The sequence below is a fragment of the Epinephelus moara genome, chromosome 16, assembly GCF_006386435.1.
Source record: "Epinephelus moara isolate mb chromosome 16, YSFRI_EMoa_1.0, whole genome shotgun sequence".
Lineage (NCBI taxonomy): Eukaryota > Metazoa > Chordata > Actinopteri > Perciformes > Serranidae > Epinephelus > Epinephelus moara.
This window is the reverse complement of record NC_065521.1, coordinates 2,639,559-2,651,115: the sequence shown is the minus strand read 5'-3', so window position 1 is coordinate 2,651,115 and position 11,557 is coordinate 2,639,559. Positions and strand designations below refer to the sequence as shown.

The window sequence follows — 11,557 nt, the reverse complement described above, 5'->3', positions numbered from 1 at the left end:
AACCCACGCTGACACGGGGAGAACATGTCGGAGCACCTGGAGGAAACCCACGCTGACACAGGGAGAACATGTCGGAGCACCTGGAGGAAACCCACGCTGACACGGGGAGAACATGTCAGAGCACCAGATAAAAGACAGCGGGTGAGTCGGGCGATACTGTAAAAAATATGGTCATTTTATTTTAGAAAAACGTGCCAGCTCGCACTCACACATCATAGTTCTGTCTCCGTTCTTTAAGTAACAGCATATAAAACACAATACAAAGCACACAGACTTTAACTGCTGCACATGTGAGTTATGAGAGTGAGAAGCCGTCAAGTCACTGTGAGACATGTCACGTTGGTTGGGTGGTGAGGAGGTGTCTATAAAAACAAACAAACAAACTACGTCTAAACAGACAACAACAAACAATAGTTGTGAGTCTATCGGATATATTTCAATTACGATCCAGACTGGTCTTTCAAGCAAATCCAACAGAAGGAGAAAATTCAAGTAATTCAAAACACAAAATGTTCAACAGAGATTTTTATCAGCCGTCGTGAGGGTGTGATTTTAGATTTAGTCTTTGTTTTTAGCTCCAGGGTCGTAAACACGTTAGTGCTAAAGTATTACTATGTTCTCAAAAAATATATATAAATACACTGCTCAAAAAAAATACTTAAATCTCACATCAGATCGTGATGAATGAATTACTCAAGTGTAAGATCTTTACTGATGTACGTTGTTTAATTTGTTGAGAACAAAATGGCGTAACAATGGTCAATGGAGACCAAAATATGCCTGTATGACCTCATGACAACATCTGGGCATGCTCCTGATGAGTCGCCATGAGTGTCCTGGGGGATCTCCTACCAGACCTGGATCAGGGGAATCCAGGTCTGGTAGGAGTCGGATGCACTGATACATGTCATCCCATAGGTGCTCAGTTAGATTTAGGTCAGGGGAACAAGAGGGCCAGTCAATGACATCAGTGCCTTCATCATCCAGGAACTGCCTACACACACAAGGCCGAGTCCTGCACCAGGAGGAACCCAGGGCCCTCTGCACCAGGAGGAACCCAAGGCCCACTGCACCAGGAGGAACCCAGGGCCCTCTGCACCAGGAGGAACCCAGGGCCCTCTGCACCAGGAGGAACCCAGGGCCCTCTGCACCAGGAGGAACCCAGGGCCCTCTGCACTCTTCCCCCAGGAGGAACCCAGGGCCCTCTGCACCAGGAGGAACCCAGGGCCCTCTGCAGAACCCAGGGCCCTCTGCACCAGGAGGAACCCAGGGCCCTCTGCACCAGCCTAAGGTCGCTCTGAGGATTTCATCCTGGTACCTAACAGCAGTCAGGGTACAGCTGGCTATAACATGGAGGTCTGTGTGACCCTCCAAGGATCTGCCTCCCCAGACCATCACTGACCCACCACCAAACCAGTCATGCTGGATGATGTCACTGGCAGCATAATGTTCACCACGGCGTCTCAAAGACTCTGGGCACCAGTGACAGACCTGCTGATTTTGGATACCTAGATAGCGGTCCTGCTGCTGGGTTGATGCCCTTCTACGGCCCTGTCCGGCTCTCCTGGTGTAACGGCCGGTCTCCTGGTATCTGGTATCAACCTGATTGGGCTGCAGGTACGGCCTCATGCTACCAGTAGTGCCAAGGACACTAGCAGAAGACCAAACTAGAGAAGAATCAGTCAGGAAGGATAAGGAGAGAGCAACTGTCTGTGGACACCACATGTAAAACCATTTCCTGTTTGTCTCTTTGACTTGACCCAAAGCAGCTGAAACTGATTCACAATCAATGGATTGATCCCTGAAATTTAGCTGACTTCCTGTTACACTGTGGCCATGAAGTGTTCCCTTCATGTGTTTGAGCAGTGTATGTATATAAAACTTGCTCTCTTTGGTTGGTTGTGGCTCAGGATGTAGAGCAGGTTGTTTGTCCACTACCTGATAGATTGGCAGTTTGATCCCCGGCTCCTCCAGCTCGAATGTTGAGGTATTCTTGAGCAAAATAAAAACTCTTCAGAACAACATAACTTGCGCAAACAAGACAATAACTTTTGAGAACAAGACAGAATAGAAATAAGACCATAAATTCCACAAACATTATTACGTTTTGTTCAGATCAGATCCCTTTAACAAGATAATATTTGTGTGCTATAGTCCGGTCAATCTGACTCAAAAATGGGCCCAACCCAGGAGAAACTGCAACAGTAATGTTTCATACTTTTTATTGGTTCTAATATTAAAAGTACACCTTCGTGGATTTAGTGGAACATTATTAATTCCAGGTCAATATTTCCAACAAAGCACTTTTTAAGAGGATACTGTGATGTATTGTTCCTGTATTTGAGGCACTACCACCCAACAACCATTTTTTTGCCACACTGCTCCTATGGGTGCATCTAAACTGGGCATAAATGACTCTGTACGTATTTAGTATCTATAGCATCATCATTGGGTGTAGGTGTGAGAGTTATGTAGGAGACTGTAGTGCGCTGACTGGTTCTCATCCATCCATTCATTTTCATCCGCTTATCCATGGCCAGGTCCCAGGGGCAGCAGGTCAAACAACCCAGATGACACTCTCTTCAGCAACGCTTTCCAGCTCCTCCTGGAGGACCCCGAGGCGTTCCCAGACTAGATGAGATCTATAATCCCTCCAGTGTGTTCTGGGTCTGCCCCGGGGCCTCCTACCAGTGGGAAATACCCAAAACACCTCTAATGTGAGGTGCCCAGGAGGATCCTGATCAGATGTTGAGCCACCTCAACTGAAGGTGCAGCAGCTCTACTCCGAGCTCTGATCTCTAAGGCTGAGCCCAGACACCCTACAGAGGAACCTCTTCTCTGCTGCTTGTATCTGTGACCTCATTCTTTTAGTCACTACCCAGAGCTCACAACTATAGGTGAGGGTTGGGACGTAGATAGACCAGGAAATCAAAACCCTCCAGCTCAGCTCCCTCTTCACTACGAAGGTCCAGCGCAGCGCCTGCATCACTGCAGAAGCCGCACCACACTGCCGATCCATCTCAGGCTCCACTCTACCCTCACTTGTGAACAAGACCTCAAGATACTTGAACTCCCAACCTGGAGGGAACAGTCCACCGGTTTTCGGCAGAGAACCATAACTTCTTCACACTCTACTGAAAACTGCCCCAGGTCATGCTGGAGGTCACGGTTTGATGACGCCAACAGAACCACATCATCTGCAAAAAGCAGAGATGCAATTCTGAGGTCATCAAACCGAAATTCAACATTTCAACCTTCAGTGGCACCAACGTTAAAAGAATTAAGTCCTTAATTTACCTTGATCCACTCAGTATATAATGCTGTACTTGTAATATGTTATTTGGATGTCCAAAGAGATCACAGAGATCCTCGGATGATTGCTGTTGCAGTTTTCCTGGGGTCAGACCACAGACTGACTGGACTAATATCTCGTGAAGATGTTTTGTTCATAAAGTCTCAGGTCCTTTGCAATAAAACACACACATGTTAATTTAAAATCACTGAACCTGCAGACAGTGTTCTGGGTGAATTTGAGTTTAATATAAAATATCTTAAAGCACAAATGTTCTTGCACACAACAATGCAACTGATTTCCAGCTGTTTGAAGCGGTAAAGCTGCAGCAGGACGACGCAGTGCTTCATTAAATACTGATAATCAACATCCTCCATCTGTTGGCAAAGAGATTCACGTGAGAGGGTTAAATATGTTCAAATCATCAGACCTTGGGATGATAATCAGAATCTGTTGTAACAAAGTTATTTCACAGTTGTAATATGTCTGTCTCGCTGCCAAGTTGACACCTCGGCAGCGTTCAAACATGTCTCTGGTTGTTTGGAAACTGGTTTCTGGAAGTTTCCGTTTGGTGACGAAACTTCCTGGGTCGGACTCCTTAAAAAAACAAACAAGACACTGACAGGCTACACGTCCTACACATCTGATAACACTCCAGCGTTGGTTGAGAAATGTAAACATTTGAGTTTGTTGAGCAGGTGATTGGTGGCGTGGTGATCCGGGTTGTCGTGGAAGTAACAGGGCATCAAGGGCTCTGAGAGTCTGCGTATCGTATCCCAGAGGAGCTAACAGAGCGGTGAAGGCACTGACAGGGAGGAGCGGAAAAATGTCGGAATCAAACCGACCGACTGAAGCAAACCCAACGACTGCCGACAAACCTCCAGCGATGTGTTATGGTTTTTTTTTTTTTTTGTATGACAGCGGCGACAGGTTGGGACGCAAACACAAGCCCTTGAGTTGAAGATGAAAGCCATGAAGTCCGTCTGAAAGCGTAAGACAGAGGTACTCAGCAGTGAAAGTGTCGAGGACGCAGTGAATAGAGACTGAAGTGGTAAAAACAAACAACACAGTATGTACAGGTGGAGGTGGAAGGTGGAGGTGAGAGGTGACCAAGCAGAGGTCAAAGTTCACTTCAGGCCACCTGGAGAGAGCGTCCGTCCAAAACAAACTCCCGAACCCTTCTCGTCACCTTCACCTCCAGAAGAGTCGACTGGACAGAAGACGAACTCCTCGCCCTCCCAGGAATCAGAGACGAAGGCAGGTTTCTGTGGACACAACAGCCGTTCTATCAGCTCAGACTATGATGAATAATTATGTAGTTTTTATCTTGAAATAAACAGCAGCAACTTCAGAGATGTAAAACGTTTAAAAAAACAGGAGTAACAAGGACGAAGAAAAGAACAGACGTTCGTACCTCGAGGTCACCGGCTCAGGACTCGCTATGTGGTGGAGCTTCCTCTCCTCTCCAGGAATCTGCTCCACACAACAAGAGAAAACTGGATTAGTTTGGTGGTTTTTGGCCAGCGAGTGATGTGGTGCGAACAGGCGACGTCCAAACCACAAATAAAAAGTGAAAGAAGTCCAAACATAAACAGACGAGCAGAGGGAGGAAGCAGGATCGCTGCTTGTGTATTTCCACATATTTGAGGTTTGTTTGGTTATTCGATGCCGTTCGTGGAGCGACTCCAAAAACGTTCTGCTATTTTTAAATGTTTCCTTCAAACATCAGATGATGAAGCAGATTAGTTCTGTTTAAAAGTGGTTTCTGTGTAAAAATACTGCAGCATGTTTGGTCTCTACAGATTCTGTTAGAGCGACTGGAAAAGATCTTCAGTTGGATTTCAGTCACTCAGAATGAGTAAATATCTGACTGAAACATTTCTGACCATCACTGCAGCTCAGATCATTTTGTCTAAACTAAACTCTTTACAAGACCAAATACATTCGTAACACAAACTTATTTCTGCGTGAAAACATGATTCAGTTTTCTGTTCAGTGGTGAAACTTTTGTGAATCCATCTTGAATGATTTCATAAAAACTATCTCAACTTATAACAAATTATCCAGCTGTAAAAGGTTCTAATAATGAGTTTATATTCTACATTATTCTCTCTTTTTTTTGGTTTTCTATTTCAAATTTGGAGTTAAATTGTAGAGGATTCAAAATGTTTACAAAAAGTTTTTCTATTACATGCATAGAGAATTGTACTTTTAAATGTTAATGTCTTGTTGAATTTTATAAAATGAAAAAAGTTGTTTTAAATGTTAAAAAATATGAAAATTAAGTCATTTTAAATCTAAAAAATGATGTTGTCTTTCTAAATGTTTTTAAAAAAAAGTCTATATATTTTTAAAACATAAAAAATATACTTAATGTTCTAGAATTAAAAAAGTCTTAAATTATTAAAAATATATAAAGGACGTTGTTATCTGTCAAAAAATAAGCATTTTAAACAATAAACACATGAAAGGGGTGTCTTTTTAAATGTTATAAAATATAAAAAGAGAACTTTGAAATAATAAAAAAAAATTAAAAGGATGTCTTTTTAAAATTGAAAAAATATTTCAAAAGAATTTAAGTGTCAAAATGAATGTAAAGAGGTCGCTGTAAATGGTTAAAAATGTAAAAAAGACTTTTTAACTTTTTAAAACATGAAAACGATAAAAAAAGAAAAAAAGAAAAAAATTAAGTCATAAATGTTAAATAAAGAAAGATGTTATTTTAAATGTCAAAATGTAAGTATTTTTAAAAATTAAAAAAGGTGAAAGGAAGTCTTTGTCAATGTTGAAAATATGAAAAGAGACTTTTTTAAATGATAAAAACTGTAAAGGAAGTCTTCTTATATCAAAAAAAAATATGAAAAGAATTTCGCACTGTTAAAAAATGTCAAGTCCTTTTAAAATGAAAAATAAAATACAAAAATAAGTCTTTTGAAAGTAAAAAATATGCACACAAGTTTTTACAATGTATAAAAGATGTAAAAAAAAAAAAGAAGAATGATAAAAATACAAAGAAGTATTCTGGACTGTTAAAAAATTAGTAAAGGAAGTCTTTTTAAGTGTTAAAAATATGAAAAGGGAGAATTTTTAAACGACAAAGCAATTTGTGTATTTTTTTCATTTGTGAATAAACTTAGACTAAACTAAAATTAAAAACATGTTTTAACAAGTTGTCACAGTTCACAATTGGTTTCAAGTAATTTTCACAAACATTCAAACACTCACACTTGAGTCTGTCGCACAAAGTCTGCAAAGTGTTGATCTCTGGCACACAACTCGATTATCCTGAGACGCTCCTGGATCTCCTGCAGAGAGGTCAGAGGGAGGAAAACATGTTTAAGTAACAGCTCTGTTGTGAGGTCAGTGAACCGGTTGTAGACTGGAGAGGAGGAGGAGGAGGAGGAGGAGGAGGACGACGACGACGACAACAACAAAGAGGAGGTACAAATTCTGTGTAGTGCTGAGACTGAAAATGTCACAACACTCGACTGTCTCTCATTTAACTGAACGTTTCCTGTGATATTACAAACAGGAACCAGAGTAACAGTAAAGAAGAGACGACAGCCTCAAATTTGTTCTTTAGCGGAAAGTACACGTGATTTTAGAGAAATCTTCTTGTAATTTGAACTTTCTCTGAGATATGAAGAAAATTTACAAGTTGTTGAGACTCAAATCTGGGACCACTTTTGTTTCTATTTATACAGACCCTTTTACTGTTAGTAAACAGTCTGATGTTTGTTGGTGGGCGGGGCTTAGCTGGAGGCAAAACACTTCTCCACAGACATTAGCTAGCGCTAGCTAACAAGTTGTGTTGTCTTGTTTTAAACGATGGAGGAAGATGATGTGAGTGGTGCGTTCAGAAACACTCATTGTGAGTGTGGGAGCGCACTCTGACACAAACTGGAGCGTTGATAAATTGGGAGCGCTGTCTGAATGTAGCGTTGGGTTATCCAGAGCAGCGCACTCTCAGAGTGGCAGAGCGCACTCTGGACACTCTGTCTGTGGAGACGGAGCAGCAGAGCGCCGAGCGGAGTGAATGTGTGATTAACTTAACCGTTGGTTCATTCATGTAGAAATATAACGCTCCGTTTCTTCCACCAACAGGGCTCTCATTTTAGTGTAGAGCGTCAGACTGAATTTACCAACGCACCATGTCAGGTCACTCACTCTCCGGGACCGCCAGTGTTACTTGAATAAGTAAACACTGACCAACGGGACCAGACTGGCCGACCCGTATGCTCTCACTCAGTGGATGGATGATGTCACAGGAAGCCAATCTTACAAAGGAGGACCACACTTGTTTGTTTTGCTATGGAAGCTAACGTTAGCTAATGTGCTAAAAAGTTAGCCAATATTCCTCTTAATCCCTCCCCAGTTTCTGATGAGGTGGACATGATAAACCTTAATACACATAACCTTATTCATCCCTACAACAGCAAATACTTTTTCCCTAACCTGATAATAACATGATGTCATCGTGACGCTGGCCGAAAAAGTGTCTGTTCTGATTACATGGACACAATATAAGAATTCGCCTCTATGCTGACGACACTCAGCTGTATGTAACATAAAATCTTGTCCCGTCTTCCACAGACTTCGCGTTACATTTCACTGAAACAAGAAAATAATGTGTTCACAAACATGACGGCCAGGGGTACCTCCTTGGTTAGCGTGGTGTCCTGGTAGATGTGTTGTATCTCATTGCTGCCAATGTCTCTGGAGCCATCGGCCCCAGCAGATCTGCTGTACCGGGGCACATCATCGTCGTAGCGACGGTAATACTGGGCCATGACCGGGTCACTCTCGAACATGGGGTTGAACTTGGTGGCTCGCTCCAGTGTTGGCACACTGTCGCCCCGTCTGGAGAAAGGAAACATTAAGGTTGACTCAACAAACTCTTTGATCAAAATAAACATTAAATTGTAAACCGAATGGTCTGATGGTGTTGTCGCCAACCGTAGAGGGTCCTCTGTGTCCTCCCCATCGTATTGCTCTCGCAGCGTCCTTGCCAGGAAGAAGATGATCCCGGCCGCCACCATGAGAAAGCCGGCCACTGAGGCTATGGCGATGCCCACCACCAGTGGCTCGGAGACATACTCCTCGCAGTGCTCACCACGGTACCACCAGTTCTCACCAACCCGACACCTGCGGAGAAGGTCACAAGTTTAATGCCCACATCTATAACATCTGTTGTCTGTTCTCTCTGTTGAACCACTGTAAGGAAAAAATGTGCAGTGTCACATGTTTAATGTAAACTGTCACACAACCAGAGCTGTTTACTTCCTGTTTGCACCATGAGACAAGGATGGCTGCATCAAAGCTCCCAAACAGAAGTTTAGTAAAGTTTGTTGACATAAAGACAGGACAGAGATTTTTGGTACACAGTATCTTTAAGGTGTCTGGTGTTGACTCAACTTTGTTCAGTGGGGTCACAGAATTAGTGAATATGTTGACAGCAACAATAGTGACCAGTGGGATAACACAGTGTATCTAAATGTTCATGTACTTAAACACATACATAGTTCTTATTCTACCTAACTTTCTACTCTTCTTTTTTAGGTTAACTTTGAATGAAGTTTTGGAAATGTGGGGTCTGTGTGATAGCCCAGATGATGCATACAACCTCACAACTGTCCCTCATGCTGTCTTCAGTGAATGTGATGGCGATGGGTCAGGTATAGGCTATGAGGGGGAGATGGACCGTTGAATATATATGCTGAACTTATGCAAACACAGCATGACGGGAACAACTTTATCAGTGACTACAACCTCCTCCTCCAGCCTGTTCTCATTCCGAAGTTGCTGAATACCGCCACTTTGTCAGTGATTTCAGTGTCAGGCACCTGATGCCAAAAGCCACCTTTGACCCTGATCACACAAAAAGCGTTTTAGCAGCTGGAGGCGGCTTTTTGTTATTGTCTTTAATGAGAATGAAGCTTTTTGCTCACTGTTTTTGCGTTGCTACGCACCCCAGGTCTCTGCCTGGCATTTTTGCCGGAACGCTCTTAACTCTTCAAGTTGAAAAAACTTCAACTCAGACTGGAAACGCGCCCCCTGTCATCTCTTTTCCCATTGTCCAATCGGATGATCTGAGAGGCGGGCCTTCTGTGGTGGTCACGACAACAAGTTTTCAGTTGGTAAACGATGGAGGTGGTTGCTGGATGTCCAGGGCTATACAACTTTACAAACTCCAGTTATAGACTGCCCCCAAGTCATCCTAAAATATGCCTGGAAACATCCATCATGGAGGCGAAGCCCCTGGACCAACTGGTGGTACTCCCCTTGATCCAGCCTCTTTTTTAGGGTTTCATGTACCCACAGAGATCTCAAAAAAACAGTAGATTAATTAGGACAACGTGTTGGAACGAGACTCTTGGATGTGACCCTTGGATGAAACCTTGGGATTGACCCTAGGACGAGGCCTTGGAACGAGACTCTAGGACGTGGCCCTGGGACAAAACCTTGGGATTGAAATGTTCTGGGAAAGTTTTGGTAATGTTTTAAAAGTTAGACATTTATTTCTTGTAAAACCTTGTAACCTGCCAAAACCTAATGTATGGTTATTTCCTGTTTCTTTAAAGACCAGTGTTGTAGCCTGAGATCTAACATTTTCATTGCTGACTGCAATGACTGTTACTCTTTAACTGCTGAGCACATGATAAATAAAGAACGGGAAAACTTATAATCATTTTTGCATCCAAGACCCAAAAAAACTCAGATGTTGTACAAGAAGTTTAAAAAGAATGCAAAGAAATTCTGTCAAACAAAAAAAAGTCACCAGTAAGGTTCTTTAAGCGACAAAGAAAAGTAATCCGAGTACTTCTGTGTGCTGATATTTTAAGAGTGTAAAACCTTCCCTGACCTGCAGATGGCACCCTTGCCGGGGATGACGTCACATTTGCCGTCGTTGAGGCAGAAGTCGTACTGCACTTCACAGATGCTCTGACACGGCAGGCCATCCACACTCAGGTACCCGGCATCGCACACGCACTCGGCCTCGCCTGACCACTTGTTCACCATACACCTGGAGAACTCGTTACATGCCTGGAACTTACAGGGGTCCGCCCGGTCACCTGAGGAGGAAGCAACAGAGACAGAATAAGTTTTAGTTGATTAATTTAAACTTTTCTGATGATTGAAGTATTTTTTCCTGTAAAGCATTTCATGGTCACAGCTTCACAAACTTTTCCGTTGAATAATGTCAATAATTGTAACGTATTAGAAATAAAATATCTGCAGTGTTCTGCACCCAGTCAACCCCAGGATGAGACCTTGGAATGAAACCCTGGGATGGTACCTTTGGTTAGACCCTTGGGACAAGACCTTGGGTCAGACTCCAGGACAAGACCTTGGAACGAGACCCTAGGACATGACCCTGGGATGAAACCTTGGGACTGACCCTGTGACGAGACCTCAGGGCAGACCTCTGGACAAGAACACCGAACAAAATCTTGAGATGAGACCTTGAGATAGACCCCAGGACCAGACTTTGGGGTAGACCCTGGCATGAGACCTTGGAATACAACCCTGGGACAAGACCCTAGGTGGAGACCTTGGGGCAAGCCAAGGGACAAGACCTTGGGCCTGAACTCAGGATGAGACCCTAGGATTAGAATTTGTGGTAGAACCTGAGACAAAACTTGAGATTGTAAGATGAGACCTTAGACTGAGAGTCTAGGAACATGACCCTAGGACGACACCTTGGGATTGACCCAGAGAACGAGACCCTGAATTAACAAAACTTTCCATGTTTTAGCTACATCTTTGGAACCCCTCCAATAATCTTTTGTGATGACTTTAAGGTGGCCTAAAGTCCAAATCCAGCCTCTACAGAATCCAGTACGGTTCTGTAGGACCGTGTGCTTGTCCAATGGAAAACTTCCTTCAGGGTGCAGTGGAGAGGAGTAAAGTGATTACCAGCTGTCCACAGTGACTCACTGCTGTAGATTATCAGGTTGTCAGGAGCTCCTGTGATTGGCTCAGACAGATTAAAGAGCTGCAGCTCAGCAGAGATGGAAGTGACAGTAAATCTCACGTTACAGTCCACAGAAATCATCCCGCAAATCATCCAAAATTACTTCACCTCTCTCAAATGTAAATATACACTTTGGACACAACAGAATACACCCAACAAAAAAAATAAAGTATTAAAAGTATACTCAGTAAAATGTGTTTGACGTATTACAAGTATAAAGTGTCCCCTGTGACTGTTATAATATTATATATGATGTCGTTAGATGACTCTGACTCATGCATTGATGTACA

At 43.0% G+C, this 11,557-nt stretch overlaps 1 protein-coding gene across 1 annotated transcript in view; it reads right to left on the bottom strand.

Annotated features, from left to right (window-relative positions):
* Positions 1-3,530: 3,530 nt before the first annotated feature.
* Positions 3,531-11,557, bottom strand: part of LOC126403550 (interphotoreceptor matrix proteoglycan 2-like) — a 37,929-nt gene continuing 29,902 nt past the window's right edge. Inside the window, exons 16-21 of the mRNA XM_050066283.1 lie at positions 10,155-10,365; positions 8,249-8,437; positions 7,951-8,152; positions 6,518-6,597; positions 4,707-4,765; positions 3,531-4,557 (exon numbers count right to left, since the gene is read on the bottom strand). Of these exons, the coding sequence (XP_049922240.1) occupies positions 4,732-4,765; positions 6,518-6,597; positions 7,951-8,152; positions 8,249-8,437; positions 10,155-10,365 (716 nt within the window). The 3' untranslated portion in view covers positions 3,531-4,557; positions 4,707-4,731. The remainder of the gene's footprint in view (positions 4,558-4,706; positions 4,766-6,517; positions 6,598-7,950; positions 8,153-8,248; positions 8,438-10,154; positions 10,366-11,557) is intronic.